This window comes from Diorhabda sublineata, chromosome 11 (genome assembly GCF_026230105.1).
Source record: "Diorhabda sublineata isolate icDioSubl1.1 chromosome 11, icDioSubl1.1, whole genome shotgun sequence".
NCBI classification, from domain to species: domain Eukaryota; kingdom Metazoa; phylum Arthropoda; class Insecta; order Coleoptera; family Chrysomelidae; genus Diorhabda; species Diorhabda sublineata.
In genome coordinates this window covers 2,596,901-2,612,141 of record NC_079484.1, presented here as the reverse complement: position 1 = coordinate 2,612,141, position 15,241 = coordinate 2,596,901, and the positions used below count along the sequence as shown (strand labels likewise).

Sequence of the window (15,241 nt, the reverse complement as noted above, 5' to 3'; positions counted from 1 at the left end):
GTCCAAGTTTACCAACTTATAATGGGCTAATCTTCGCTAAACGTCAAAAATATAACCTCACTTTTTTTAGTGGTTCTTAGTTGCAAATACACTGAAAAATGATTCCTCTGTTGTTAAAGGTTAATTGATATAATTTTAAAATTTATTAAACTCATTTCATATATTACTACACTTGTTTTGTTTACTTTCTAATAATAAGTAATTGAAAATATCAAAGCCGTTGTAACAATTTATTTAAATGCAAAAACAATTTTCAATGTGTGAATTAGTAACACATTAAATATTTCGAACTTCTGGTACAGGCAACATGGATTACTGTAGTGGATTGCTGAATGCCTATTATCGAAGCAGACATAATAATACACTGATACAATGTTGCCAAAATTCATTAGATATAATAAAAATTTTATAAACATACATATAGTTTGTAGGTATTTATATCGAATTGATAGTAAAGCACCTGTGTAAATACCATAAGATGCCAACGAGTCGAATTTAAAAGATTTTTGTATTAAGTAGATCTATGATGTTTAAGTTCCATGTCAGGTGTCCCAATTTCGACATTCAAAGGAGTCAGCGCAGGAATTAAATAAAGGGATATTCAAAACATGGAGGCTGCTGGTGCGTACGGTGGAGGAAAAGCCGGTGGAGTTTTCGATCCAATTTCGTTCATTCAAAGACCTCAGGTGATACTTCGTGTAGTATGCTGGGTAAGTCTTTTTATTTATTGAAAATACTTTATTCTCAAATTATTAACAACAAATAAACTTGAAATCTTTTTTATTACCAAATCAATATACGGGGGAGATTCTTGGTGGGGGTGTGTCAGATGATATTGATTATTTGAATTTGAAATGGGTCAACATCAAAATATCATGAAAAATAAAATTATTGTTTTAAATAAATATGTCAGTTTTACAAAGTTAATTAATACGTTGCAAATTTTTTATTAAACTAAAAATTGTATATAAATATTTTAATATAAACATATTATTATGCTACATTAGGATCTAAATAAAATGTTTGGATTATATAAATATTGTATAAAAGTTTGTTCATTTCTTCAAACTTATTGCTTAATATTAATAACCTACATTCTTGAACTATATACAAGGGATTCTATATTTAAACTATGTAATGTCTTTACATTTTCCTTGGGTTGGGGAAAAGATATATATATATTATTAATGTCGATTTGTAATTTGATGGTATTCGATTTTTATTACGACATTAATACTTATTCCTAATTATTTGAGACTCATTATATAAACGATCTAATTTGTCATTTGTTTATATTTTCTTCTCAATTTGGATACTATTTTTATTCATTCTTTTTGGAATACTAATAATTATATTGGTCCTATCATATTTTCTCTCTTAAATATATACAGTTCTTCCAGTTATTTGATCTTTATTACATTTTTACGACTAACAACGAATTTGTTTACTCAAATAGTTTATCACTATAAACAAAATGAGTAGGTGCACAAAGTAGGATAAAGATTATGTATACTAAATAGAGAAATGTGTAAATACTTCCTAAATTTAATCATTATTTGTAAGTATATTAATTATTCCAAAGTTTTGTATGTATTACCTAACCTTTCAGTCAAATTGAAGTTTTTTATAAATTTGATAAAGTCCTCGTTTGTTAACCCTTCGTTTTTTCTGATTGTATAATACATTTTTATATTTTGAAACTTATAACCTCACTTTCTCGATTGGAGATTCTTCCTCAGGAAGTGGTTTTCGACCAAAGTTAAGGTATATAAATAACTGGTACTCAGATGGGGTGAACAATTAATATTAAATCAGACGCTAAAAAAGTTTCGGCAACAAATAAATTTATTAGAAAACAACAATTATACATCAACTGCGTACCCAAAAGAGCACGACGCATAAAAAGCAGTTATAAATTAAATAAGAAGAACTGGGTCTTATCTATGGAAAGCCGGGATGCTTACAGCCCAGTTCTTGGAGTTAAATTTGTTGTTTTCATTGTGGTGAATCTTTTGGGTGGTTAAACTCCCAACCTGGCAACAGTAGAACTGAGGAAAAAAATTGAATCAGGAAGGAAACGGAAACACAGATGAAAAGTACTAAAGAAGAAATGAGTAGGTAGAAAATATTTGAATAAAAAGGAGCTTATGCTCTAAAAATTGAAAAAACTGAACTATAATTGTAGAACGTAGGTAGATACAGAAGTTTAAGCAATGGAACTGGGGTTTTATTGAATTATTTGAATGTAGTGGGGGGTATATAACAAATTAATTTCACTAAAAACTGTGGTACTCAATTTTTAAATGGTCTTTAACAATTATTACTTTATATTATGAGCTCCTAATTTTAATGTATTTATCCATGAAATTTATTTTATTATAGCTGTTTTCCATAATAGTATTTGGTTGTATATCATCCCAAGGTTGGAAAATTGACGCGACAAGTAAAAAACACCTTTGTCTCTACAACGACGATGCGAACGCATGTAATTACGGTGTCGGTATAAGTGTTATAGCATTTTTAGCAAGCATGGGATTACTTGTTGGAGAATATCTATTTGAACAGATGTCATCGGTTAAAACTAGGAAACACTTCGTTTTGGGCGACTTAGGCTTTTCAAGTAAGTCTAGGTTTAACGAATAATAACAAAATACCAACAACGAGATGTTAAAAAAATCAAATTTCATGAAATTATAGTGATATGGATATGTATTATTAAAAATTACTTTCAGGTTTTTGGGCTTTCCTCTACTTTGTAGGGTTTTGGTACCTAGCAAGTCAGTGGGGAAAATCAGAGCCTCCTCCATTTGGTGTTGGAGTAAATAACGTACAGGCTGCCATTGCTTTCTCATTTTTTTCCATTTTCACTTGGGTAAGAATTTTGTGGCATTAACAAATTGGAGGATTATTTAATTTCATTTGTTTTTACTGCTTTTTATATGCATCCAAGATTAATTTTTCTTAAACTCCGTATATATTTATAATAGCATTGCATACTGAATGTTATTTCAATTAATTCATCATTTTTCATTACTGTGGGTTAATTATTAGGTTAAAGGTCACAAATTTAAACTGAGCCATGCACTAGATCATTTTATAATTCAAATTACACTGCTCAAAATAATTGGGGGGTCCCTCTTTTAACATATTTAATTTTTTTCAAAAAAATTACAATAACTAAGATGGGGTAAGCAAGATAATTTCCTTAATTAGCAACTGGGACAGTAGAAATCTGTATTTAGCCTCATTCACTGAAGCAAACACATAAAAAGATGGAAAATTTATTGATGGATCTGTGATAATTGATGTTGGGGTGAATCCATATGAAAAAACAGATCTTGTGGTAGTTAAATGAAGATTCATCGCAGAAATTAAACCACAGATTGGCTACCAGTGAATTCTGATTTGGGGTTTCGTTATATAGATGGTTTTAGAGCTTATAATAATTAAATGAAGGTCTAAATTAAGAAATAGGAGAATATAACCCAATGACCCATGACCTTGCTTCACCATCACACAATATAAACTATGGATTTGTCATCTCATTCTGATTTAAACTCCATAGAACATATTTGGTATGTATTGCACAGGTAGTTTCTTGTGATGTTTGAAAAGATATAGGGTAGAATGGCAGCAGCTCTGAGGAAAATAGCAGGAAAATGGATAGAAAAACAAATGAGGTAATTATAGAAAAGGAACCAATAGAAAACAAAATAGTTAAAAGATGTTTAAACCGATACGTATATATAGAGAAGAACACAACAAAGCATAACAAGAAAAGTAACAGATGCAAAAAGATGAAAGAAAAGGAAGATCCAGGAAAATTTGGCTACAAAAGTAGCACCGGAAGATGGAAAACAATAAAAAAGAAATTGAAAATTAAAATACCAATACTCTAGTTCTAGAAGAAGATTTGAATTAAATAAACGTGTTTAAAACAAGTGTTATCGGGTTTCTATATTTGAAATATGTTTCTATAATTATTCTGAGCTTTTTTAATTGAAATAATATCGAAAACTAAATAATATATGTATAATATAATAATAAACTAAAATTCTAATGTCAAATATGTTTTCTTTTGAATTAGGCTGGCTCTGCGTTTTTTGCATATCAGCGTTTCCGTCAAGGTGCTGGTAGTGCATTTGCAACAAATTATGAAAACGAATCAGGTATGGCTACTACGTATCCATCTTATCCTGGTGGACCGGATTCGGAACAACCCTATCAAGAACCACCCTTCTCGACTGGACCTATTCCTAGAGGTAAGTTTAAAAAAAAATACTTGACAAAATTTGTTATTTCATAAAATTAATCAAATCATGTTATTTATTTTCTTAGTCATATCTATAAGTACTAAAATAATTTTTTTATAATATAAACACCCAAAAGCTGGACTCATTGTTTTTCACTTTGGTGATAATTAGTATTAACATTAAATTTTACTATCTTGTATGATGTTTTATACAACAAAAAAGGTACAGGGGATGTTATTACTCCGATAACATATTAAAATGTACCATATGACCATCGGATTCCATACAATATGGATTAAATAAATATTGTTGTCCATTGAAATAAATTAGAATTAGTTTAGTTGAATATCGATTGTTTATTGTTAACAAATTATGTTTTTAAAAAATTAAAAGTAGTTTCGAACAACATTTCTATATTATTAATTTATTAATGATAATTTTTCTTATGTAGGTCCGTCAGATTTCCAAGCCCCGACTTATTAAAACCAGTTGTGGACGACGACTCTTCAACTAGAGAATTTTCAACAGTAATTCTGATTCGTAAAGAAATCCAGGATGATTTTACATCCGCAACGTTAACAGTCATTATTGTACTTAGGAAGCAAGTATTAATAAAACTCAATATTATTGGTTTCGTGTACAAAATAGTGGTTAGACTGGTTGTTACATTTTGATGTAATCGATGTATGTAATTTACTTCATTTGGAATCGTGACAAAAAAAAACACTAACAGAAACTTTGGTAAAAATTGGTTGTTTATACTTACTAACCTTTAAACGCCATTCCATTTTATAAAATTGTTTGTGACTAAATTTTTTTTCTTTACGTCCACTTGTTTATAATTTAATCTATATTTCCAGATCTTTCATTCAATTTCCTTCCCCTACATTTTCTAAAAATGTTGGTACCCAGTTCCATGACCAATTTTAGACCATCGAAATGACTTTACGAGTTGAGTCATATTGTAAATCTTCATCTACATATTTGTTTTCTGGTTTAATTATGATTCCATCTTAATGTTTTGATTGTTATTTCAAACAGTTTATATGTAAACGTTGCTTTCAAAACAAATTTCAAATATTTCACCAGCAAGGATGGTAAAATGACAAGCAAGATGCCATATACAATTTTGAAAATAATGGTTTGATAAAGATGGGATCCACGCATACCGATATGTGTTTTTGCATGTGTAGGTTTTCATTATAAAAAGTGCTGCATGATAATTATTTGAAGTAAGCTATATACGTTTGAAGTTTCATTGTGACCAATATGTCTGCTTTGCTAGTCACTTATATCACCGGATGTTATTTTTAAAAGATTGTGATTACCTATGAGGCTAGTTTTATAAACAGAAGAGGAAATTTGAAAACTATCGAAAATAAAATAACAATATTAACAAAGTCTATTTATTGAATTTATTATTTCAGTTGCCAAAATATTTTGTCGATTAAAATGCTTGTCACATTTTCTTATTCACACAACTTAACCTCACATTTTATTCATACAGGAAGTAACACTTGACATATGTCAAACAGTAAAGAACAATCTTTGATAATTTGATTGTCTAGTAAATATTCAGATTATACATTCGGAATGTTAGGTTAGGTTCAAATTATCCAAAGTTACAGAATAGACCCCTAATTGATTATCTTGTACAATTTTAATTTTTTCAAACGATTTTGTTATAGATTTCGTTAAAAATATTGTTAATCTTTGTTTGGGATTGATAAAAATTTTCATTATATTATAACTAATGCATTTTCGATAAGTTTTCAAATTTTCCTTCGATACCTACCGGTTTTTCCTTCTACTTTATTGTAAAATAATGTAGTGATTAAAAAAATGTTGAATATAAATATATAAATAAATGTTGAAATAATTATTTTAGTAAACAGTTCAATGTACAGTCGATATTACATTAAATATTATTGTATCTATGTGTGACAATATCAGGCTTTCGTAGAAAATTTTTATAATTTGTTGTATCCTTGTGGTGGCCATTTGTAACGTATGTAGGTGCTAGAAACATTTTTTTTATTTTCACATTTAGCATTATGAAAATTTTTTATCTCATAAATTGGAGATTATTAAGAAAAACGTACCAAGCATTAACAAAAAAAATGAAATTGCGCAACCAATTTTTCAAATATTGCTACCGTAAAGTCGGGTGACTTACTTTGAGATTTTTACATACTATATTTCATTAAAATAAACTCAAATACCTTTAGTAGATGTTCTAGGCCAGTTCTAGAACGAAAGTGACTTATACGGACATATCGTCACGTCTAACCGCAGAAAGTAACGGCAACATATGATTGAAAAGACTTATCTTGGGGTGAAAAAGTAATGAATCCACCTTTATACATCTGTTTATCCAAAAAAATTAGATATAACCGAATCAAATTGGACAGAGGTGGTTTCAAAATAATTGTTACCTGCTTGGGGCATTTAGAAACACTTTATTCATTATAATCATCATTTATTATCTTAGAACATAGTGAATATATTACTCTCAAATTCTTACATACAAAAATTTTGAAATAAAAAACATTTTTCTCCCGAAATCATCCCCTGAGACAAGTCATCCGATTTTACTTATCTACATCTACAAGATGTGCATGTTATGTATGTTATATTGAAAGAGAACTTAAATAATTTATTTTAATATCAAAAATGACAATAAAATGAATCACAGGAAAGTTTAATATTTATTCTAACATTAGAAATACTTGAAAAAATTCACATAAAAACCGAATACAACGATGCACTATTGTTTTTTGTGTTAAAAATAAACCAAATTCGATTTATGCTGCTTGAACGTGTATAGAATATTACATAGATACATTGTTCCTGTGAAGGTGATAGTTTTAGCGTTTCTTAGCAATAATTATATTCTCGAAAGTTGATCTGGTTTAAGTTAAGTCGCTTTTTTCTTGTATTACCTTGAGGTCTTTAAAATTTTATTGTTCTGAATAAATTTCAATCGAAAGAAACTACATCGAATAAATATTTTCAAAGGAAAACACTTTTTTGTTTTCCATTGAAATGTGTGCTAAATCTATTTGTAATCATTTTATTATGCACTTATTGCACATATTCAAATTTTGGTCTATATTGACTGAAGTGTTGAAGTTAGGTTAGGTACTACAATGGAACCGCGAGTAATTCTAACCTAACCTAACCTTACTCGCTGCTAACACTATCTTTGTTTAACACAAACGATTAAATGTCATTTTAAAGGTATATTTTTTTTAATCGATTCATATCCGATACATCGTTTCAGTCACTAAGCGAATCGATTGTCGGAACGGAAAGCGCGTTCCTATACTCATTCAAGGAGCGTTTCAATTCGATTCAGGCAGTCTATAATATTATTTGCATATTGATTACACTGTTTACACTACACCAACACTTACGATTACACTGCCCAACGCGCGTTTCGATAACCAAGTTATCTTCTGAAGTTAAACTGCAACCTAATGACTTGACTTACCTGTTTTATACTAAACTTTCCAACCAATAAATTCCAGCGGGAGTCTTCACATTTATTTCTCGACTACTAAACCATATTTCAAATGAGCTGTGTGCTCTTGAAACCGGACAATAACGGATCTCTTAGTCTGTCCAATATACTTCCCACAACTTCATTTTCGATTTGGAAAAAAAGTGGTTTCACATAGAGATTTCATTAAATATAATTAACCAAGTTTGGTATTAAAATTGTTTAATAAATATCCATATAATAAGGTATTTTAAGGATCTTAAGGTGTTACTTTCATGTAAATTTCGTCTGGGAAAAGATGATCCTCATTTTTATATTAGAAAAGAATGTTTTTTAGTTTTGGAAATTTGAATGTATAAAACATTTATTACGTGTAATATTTATGTTATCAATAAATGTTATTTATAAATATATTTTTGTTTCTATTTATTATTAGTAGGAGAAATTTTGAGGTTAAGTGTAAGGAAAATTAAAGCACTTTCCTATATTAATAATATTGGTTGAATACTAGCAGGTATACTAAATTCAAAATTGATTTAATATATTTTATTATTTATTTTTTTACCACTTTAATCATTTGGGTAAAACTAAAAAAAACAAATAACCAATCTGGTGGTTCTTGTCACATTTTATTACACTTCCTGGAAATTGTATTTCAATTTCGACATTAATACCCAATTAATAACCGATCAAGACCAAGTAATAAGGAATATTCATTGAATGAAATAATATTAACTGGAAAAGAAAATATGGATAAACAAAAAATTATTAACTATGTCTGCAGTTCTATTTGTATAGTCGTTTTCTAAATATTTTCACTGATAAATGATTCTATTTTGATACTGAACAAATATTTGACTTTAAATGTCGACGATAACAATACAAGCTTATAAATGTTGCAATAGATTCGTAGACTAGAATAAAAATGCTTGCTCTTCACGTACCTATAGAAAACTCTGTTAAAACTAATCTAGTTTGTATCGATGATTATCAAAAATGTTCTCAAAAAACTTTATCCAAAGGTGTATATGAGTTTTTTGCCGAAGGCAGTGGGCAACAAGAAACTCTCAAAAGTAATACAAATGCATTTAAAAAGTAAGTAACACTGATTATTAATTTTTTTATTAATGCTATTAATATCTTCCAGGCTCCTTATAATATAAAAGTTGTTTTAGTACCTTAACCCATTTTTAAAGAACGTTCTATACACTGTGGAATTGGTAGATTTCAAATATTTCTTTTCTCTAATTTATAAGGTCTCAAAATCTACCTTCTTATTTCGATACAAACAAATTGTAAATATTTTGAGTATATCTCTCAAACCCTTAAACTTAGAAGGTGCTAAGGAAAGTTATGAAGTTCACAAAGAATTATTTTATCAAATCTGTGATTTACAAGCATTCAAATACTCATATTTTTTCTGAGATACAGGCTCTCAAAGTCTACCTTCTTATTATGATTGATCAAAAATTATAAAGATTATCTTGATTCCCTAATTTTGATAATATCTTCCAAACCCTTTAACTTAAAAGGTGCTAAGGAAAGTTAGGAAGTTCACAAAGAATTATTTTATCAAATCTGTGATTTACAAGCATTCAAATACTCATTTTTTCTGAGATACAGGGTTTCAAAGTCTATCTTCTTATTATGATTGGTCAAAAATTATCTTGATTCCCTAATTTTGATTATATCTTCCAAACCCTTAAACTTAGAAGGTGCTAAGGAAAGTTAGGAAGTTCACAAAGAATTATTTTATCAAATCTGTGATTTACAAGCATTCAAATACTCATATTTTTTCTGAGATACAGGGTTTCAAAGTCTATCTTCTTATTATGATTGGTCAAAAATTATAAAAATTATCTTGATACCCTAATTTTGATTATATCTTCCAAACCCTTAAACTTAGAAGGTGCTAAGGAAAGCTAGAAAGTTCACAAAGAATTATTTTATCAAATCTGTGATTTACAAGCATTCAAATACTCATATTTTTCTGAGATACAGGCTCTCAAAGTCTACCTTCTTATTATGATTGATCAAAAATTATAAAGATTATCTTGATTCCCTAATTTTGATTATATCTTCCAAACCCTTAAACTTAGAAGGTGCTAAGGAAAGTTAGAAAGTTCACAAAGAATTATTTTATCAAATCTGTGATTTACAATGATTTAAATACTCATTTTTTCTGAGATACAGGCTCTCAAAGTCAATTAAATTGGAAAGTTTTTTGTGATTATCCAGAGATTAGATACTACTAGTTTCCAAAATATAATATTATTTAGAAAAAGAAAGTTACTATGAGAAATAATAATAAAACCATAAAAACGTTATTGAATAATCTAGAACCAACTGAAATTTCATGTTTGAATATCTTGTATAATCAAAATATAACCTTACAACTTTAAAATTTACATTTAACACGTTGACTGCCAAGGCAATTTTTTCAGTTTTATTAATTACATAATATTAAAAATACTAATTTGAATACAAAGTTTATTACTTGATTTATGTAAGACGAATCTCCTCAGAGAGGTACATTATGAGTTATTTTGTAGTTTGCAGTCAACGATTTGAGCTAACTGTTATGGGAAATCTAAAAATGTATCAAATTACCAGTAAAACGCACTTTAGGCCCCATTATTTGAGTAAACAGTTCAAAATAAGTAAGCTTTACAAAAAATCACAAATTATTTCATGTAATACAAAGTTTAATGAGGTTATATTCCATCCCCTTCTTCAAAGAAGGGCACTAAACTAAAGGTGAAAACTTTTTATTTGTAGATATAAAATAAAACCTCGATATCTTTGCAATGTAGCCCATAGAAATCTAAAGATTAAAATATTGGGAAAAGATATATCAATGCCGATTGGTGTTGCACCTACAGCTATGCAAAAACTTGCCCATCCCGATGGAGAAACAGCTATTGCTAGAGGTAATTATCAATAATTAATCGCTCCAATAAATATGAGATTGTTATAAAAAATATTCCAGCTACACAAGAGTTAAACACAATCTATATCATGAGTATCTATTCGACAACTAGTATAGAAGATGTAGTGAAAGCTGCTCCACATGGAAGGAAATGGTTACAGCTTTTCATTTTTTCTGACAGGTATTTATCATTTGGGTTGTTAGATCCATGAATTCAAATTTCAATCCCTGAACCACTTTACACAGTTTTTAATTCGAATATATTATACAGAGTGATCATAATAAATTAAATTATTTTGAAATCATAGAAAAATAAACGAGGACGTTATAACCAACGCTGAAAGGAATGGATTTGAAGCTATAGTGGTTACTTGTGATTTTCCAGTACTAGGAATTCGTTTAGCATCAGCTAGGAATAAACTATACCTACCTCAACATTTGCAGTGAGTAGTATATTTAAAAAAAATCATCTTTACGAACACCTCTTGCCAAATATAAACTAATATAGATCAATTTGAGCCATCTATGTTGTTTTTTAAATAACGGTGGTGTATTTTAGACTTGGTGTTCTAAAAAAATATATGGAACAACAAAAAATGAACGACATACGAGTAATATCAGATCCGTCAGCGCAATGGAATGATATTAAATGGTTGAAAACAATAACGAAACTTCCTATTGTAGCTAAAGGTATACTATCTGCTGAGGATGCTATTTTAGCGATTGAAGCTGGAGTCTCTGCCATTATAGTTTCAAATCATGGAGGTAGACAGTTAGACAGTTTACCAACAACAGTAAGCTATTATTCCATATGCTAAATATAATATTTTTATGTATATCTTTGAACGCCAGAAATAAAATTTTTAGATAGAAGTATTACCTGAAATTGTTCAAGCAGTAGGAGACAAAGTTGAAGTATATATAGATTGTGGATTTAGAGATGGTACAGATGTATACAAAGCTATAGCTCTTGGTGCAAAAATGGTGTTCGTAGGAAGACCTGCAATTTGGGGGCTTGCACACAGTGGAACGGAAGGTGTTAAAAACGTCTTGAATATTCTTCGAAACGAACTTGATGTAGCATTAGCTATTTCAGGTAATGAAATTTAATACGATTTGTAATGTAGAATTGATGCAATGTCAAGTATCTTTGAAACCAGTTGAATATTTCGAAAATTACTTAACTGGTTTAAGGGAACTTCTTTTAATTGGCTTACGCAAATGGATGTATCACAAGTCAAGTTGAAAAAGACATTGATAATAAATTTAATCAATAATTGTCATTATGTAACTTTCGAATTTATTTTTAGGATGTTGTAGTTTGGATGAAATAACCCCAGAGAAAGTGGTCCATGAGTCATATTACTCAAAACTGTAAAACTAAAAAAAATTGAGCTATTTGTATGCGACAATATAGATGAAGAAAAATCAGTTTTGAAGGGGCCTGATTGCTTATAAATAAATAAAAATAAGATATTGATTAATTTTTAATTCTGTTAAAAAAATATCTAAGACACTTTCTTTGTTAAAATTTTTGCGCCTGCTGTTTGTTGTTTTTTTAACAATTTCAAATGTTTTTTCAATTTTTGTTTCATAGTATTTTGCGTAGCCTCTGAGCCATTCTCAAATATTGCTACTAATATAAAACATCCCCTATTAAGCTTCAACCAAACATCCAACTAAAACACAATTGATTACATATCAAGCAAATACATTAATGCTGAAAATAAATTACTTACAATTGCTTCATTTAATTTTTCGACTAAAACAGACCCAAATGTAACATCACCGTTTTCTAATTTAATCTTATCAAATTGTGCGAGTTTTTTTAAAGCCATATGAATACCAGCGTTTTCAATGCCCAATACATCCTTGTCGTTTTCTTTAACTGACCATTTGGGATCAACTAAAACATCTACTAAACCACTGTATGCTTTTTCCAAATCACTACCGCTACCTAAAACAAATATATTCATAATAGAAAAAGTTTTGTTTAAACTTTAAAAGAATCTTCATCACTTTCTTACCCACTTTCACTATAGCTAACATTTCAATAGCTAATGAGGGAGAAGATAACCAAAATTTCGAATCGTTTGATACTAATTCTAATAAAGTTTTAATGGAATATCCTAATATTTCCTTTCTTCTCAATTCGGAAGATTTTTTACAGGTGGAGGATTCCCTTCCTTCCGTCAATTCTTTAATAAAAACAGTGTGGAATTTCGTTGAATCAGCTGGTGCTACTAACCAAAGCAAAACCTATAATATAATACGATGAAATCTGTGTCTAATTTGTTAAAGAATTATCATCGAGGTTTTAATAGCATTTATTACCTTTCTACCCCACTCATTCACAGCCAAATCTTTAGCATTGTTCAAAATATCTGAGAGTATAATTTTATGTAATAGCACAGTGTCATCTATGCAGTCCAACAGTGTTATAACTGTACAATGTCCGTGTTCATGTTTACACAATTCTACTACATGTTCCTTTATAGTTTTCATGATTATCTACAACCAAAATGAACTTTAAATATGTTAAAAATATATATCAGAATTTGGATAATGTGTGCGTGACTAGAAGATAATTAGCAGAACAACAAAAACAATTATCAGAAGTTATTTCAAAGTATAATAAGTAAAACAACTAATGTAGCAAAAATATAGAAAACCAATTCAAAAAACTACTGTTGATTCTATAACTGTCTTGTAAATGCATAATTTAACGACTCTTGAAATATCTTTTGATTTTTATACTCCTCTTAGGGCTCCAAATGTTCTGCTGCATGTTTGTCACTGCCACTCCCAGGTATTTGAGTTCCTGGACTTATTGTATAGTTTTAGTCAAGTATATATCAAAAATTCATTACATATTATAATAGAAACAGTAAAACTAAGAATAAATATTAGAATGTCGGATTAAAATGAGTGATTTTACTTTTCTGTCTTTAGTGGATCCATGCCAAATACATTGCATAGCTGCTCTTGCACCATCCTTACTATTACTGATAACAACAATATGTGGAGCCAAAAGACTGATAAATTCTTTTTTGTCTTCTTCAGAACATTCGCTGAGGTACTGATATAAAACTGTTTGTACCAAACCAGAATCCAGAAAAGATTTATTTATAACTCTTAATAAATTAGCTTTTGTAGCACCTGAAAATGTAAATGAAACAAATTATTGAAATATTTTTTTCACACCTTTACCAATATATACCTAAATTAGCATTTTTTAAAGTAGGATTGTCTTTGTAAGTATCCCTCAAGTGTTTTACACTTTTATCCTTTGAGTTCTTATAGAGATCTCCAAAAAACTCTTGAATGAGATACTGTTTTTGAAGGGGACTAGCCCAAGTTGAATACGCATATTCCATTACTGGAGAACTGATAGCATGAGTTGATAGTTTGACGGCTTGACCCATCATAGCATCTATAACTTGATTACGTATTTCATTACTTCCGTACTTTAACAGGCGTTTCACACAATGAATACCATATTTTGATTGTAGCATATTTACACTTACAGGAACAAGTTCCTAAAAATTATTAATTATGATCATTGTGTCATTAATACCCTAGTATCAAACTTAATAAGAAATCTGAATAGAACTAAGCTAACTGAGCAGATATAATGATATAATATGAAATTTTTCACCTAGAAAATTATAACATATCTTATCATCCAAAAAAAAAATTACAACTAAAACTAGAGTTTAGTATGATCTAGTCTCTAAATTGTGAAGTTCCTACTAATAATAGTCAAGGCAAACCTTTGATATCTGATCAATTACAGTATCTGAAGAATACTTTAATAGCCACTGTACTAATCTTGCAGTATCATGAGCCAGAACAAATTTGGGATAATGTCCACCTGCTTTTAGCAAACTATGTAATTCATTGATTAGTTGGATACGTTTTGGTTCGCCACCAGGTAATGATTTTTTTCTTAGATCTTCACCAATTTGTTTAGCCTTAACTATAACATCATATCCCTCCCTAGATTGTTTTCGCTTTAGTTTAAGTTCCTTCTTTTTCTTTTTGAATTCATTCCAGTTTTCAAAAATCTCCGCTTTAGGTTTATTTTTATCATACTTTCCTAGAATTTTCAAAACACAATTTCACTTCACCAACAAATTAATTTTCATTTATTTTACCTTTAAATGTATTATTTGATGTGAATTTAGAGTTTGGTTTTTTTACAATAGTTTGTAGATTCTTTTTATTATTTTTAGCATATTTTATTCCTTTTTCCAAACCATTCTGTTTCTTATTTTTTGGAGGACTTTCTTTCTCATTGTTTTTCTGTTTTTTAGCTGGAGGGCTTTCTGTATGATCATTACTTGACGACGTTTTTTTCATAGTCATTAAATTTCAAAGTTAAAATAAGATTTAGATGAACTTAAAAGTTTCTCAAACCCGAGACAAACACACTACACGTGTAAATATAAAAATGTATTAAAGAGGTTATGTTTATCATACATAGAACCATATTTCTGTGATGCAGGAATAAAGTGCTACGGTACGATTACTGAAATATAAATGTTGTTAAAGTAT

At 29.1% G+C, this 15,241-nt stretch overlaps 3 protein-coding genes across 3 annotated transcripts; 2 read left to right on the top strand and 1 right to left on the bottom strand.

The window, feature by feature from the left end:
* The first annotated feature begins 427 nt into the window (after positions 1-427).
* LOC130450124 (synaptogyrin) lies at positions 428-8,168 on the top strand. Its single transcript, XM_056788327.1, has 5 exons — positions 428-710; positions 2,383-2,620; positions 2,733-2,872; positions 4,088-4,262; positions 4,705-8,168. Exons 1-5 carry the CDS (start codon positions 609-611, stop codon positions 4,734-4,736), a joined length of 687 nt encoding a protein of 228 aa, XP_056644305.1. The 5' UTR covers positions 428-608; the 3' UTR covers positions 4,737-8,168.
* A 476-nt stretch (positions 8,169-8,644) lies between these two features.
* LOC130450171 (2-Hydroxyacid oxidase 1-like) lies at positions 8,645-12,814 on the top strand. Its single transcript, XM_056788398.1, has 7 exons — positions 8,645-8,850; positions 10,534-10,685; positions 10,745-10,865; positions 10,993-11,127; positions 11,244-11,478; positions 11,552-11,780; positions 11,995-12,814. Exons 1-7 carry the CDS (start codon positions 8,681-8,683, stop codon positions 12,060-12,062), a joined length of 1,110 nt encoding a protein of 369 aa, XP_056644376.1. The 5' UTR covers positions 8,645-8,680; the 3' UTR covers positions 12,063-12,814.
* LOC130450170 (protein penguin) lies at positions 12,159-15,184 on the bottom strand. The gene is made up of 8 exons (XM_056788397.1): positions 14,842-15,184; positions 14,458-14,783; positions 13,905-14,223; positions 13,623-13,843; positions 13,019-13,195; positions 12,712-12,943; positions 12,424-12,641; positions 12,159-12,363 (listed from the first exon to the last, which is right to left on the bottom strand). The coding sequence occupies exons 1-8, from the start codon at positions 15,050-15,052 to the stop codon at positions 12,193-12,195; spliced, it is 1,875 nt and encodes a 624-aa protein (XP_056644375.1). The 5' UTR covers positions 15,053-15,184; the 3' UTR covers positions 12,159-12,192.
* Between the last annotated feature and the right edge of the window lie 57 nt (positions 15,185-15,241).

Excerpts from the sequence above, each read along its gene's own strand:
- LOC130450171 (XM_056788398.1), top strand. The coding sequence starts at position 8,681 with ATGCTTGCTCTTCACGTACCTATAGAAAACTCTGTTAAAACTAATCTA. Across the intron at positions 10,686-10,744 it reads AGAAACAGCTATTGCTAGAG|CTACACAAGAGTTAAACACA; the intron begins GTAATTATCAAT and ends AAAATATTCCAG. Across the intron at positions 11,128-11,243 it reads TACCTACCTCAACATTTGCA|ACTTGGTGTTCTAAAAAAAT; the intron begins GTGAGTAGTATA and ends GGTGTATTTTAG.
- LOC130450170 (XM_056788397.1), bottom strand. The coding sequence starts at position 15,052 with ATGACTATGAAAAAAACGTCGTCAAGTAATGATCATACAGAAAGCCCT. Across the intron at positions 13,844-13,904 it reads TTTAAAAAATGCTAATTTAG|GTGCTACAAAAGCTAATTTA; the intron begins GTATATATTGGT and ends TTACATTTTCAG. Across the intron at positions 12,642-12,711 it reads GTTAGCTATAGTGAAAGTGG|GTAGCGGTAGTGATTTGGAA; the intron begins GTAAGAAAGTGA and ends TATTTGTTTTAG.
- LOC130450124 (XM_056788327.1), top strand. The coding sequence starts at position 609 with ATGGAGGCTGCTGGTGCGTACGGTGGAGGAAAAGCCGGTGGAGTTTTC. Across the intron at positions 2,621-2,732 it reads GGGCGACTTAGGCTTTTCAA|GTTTTTGGGCTTTCCTCTAC; the intron begins GTAAGTCTAGGT and ends AATTACTTTCAG. Across the intron at positions 4,263-4,704 it reads GACTGGACCTATTCCTAGAG|GTCCGTCAGATTTCCAAGCC; the intron begins GTAAGTTTAAAA and ends TTTCTTATGTAG.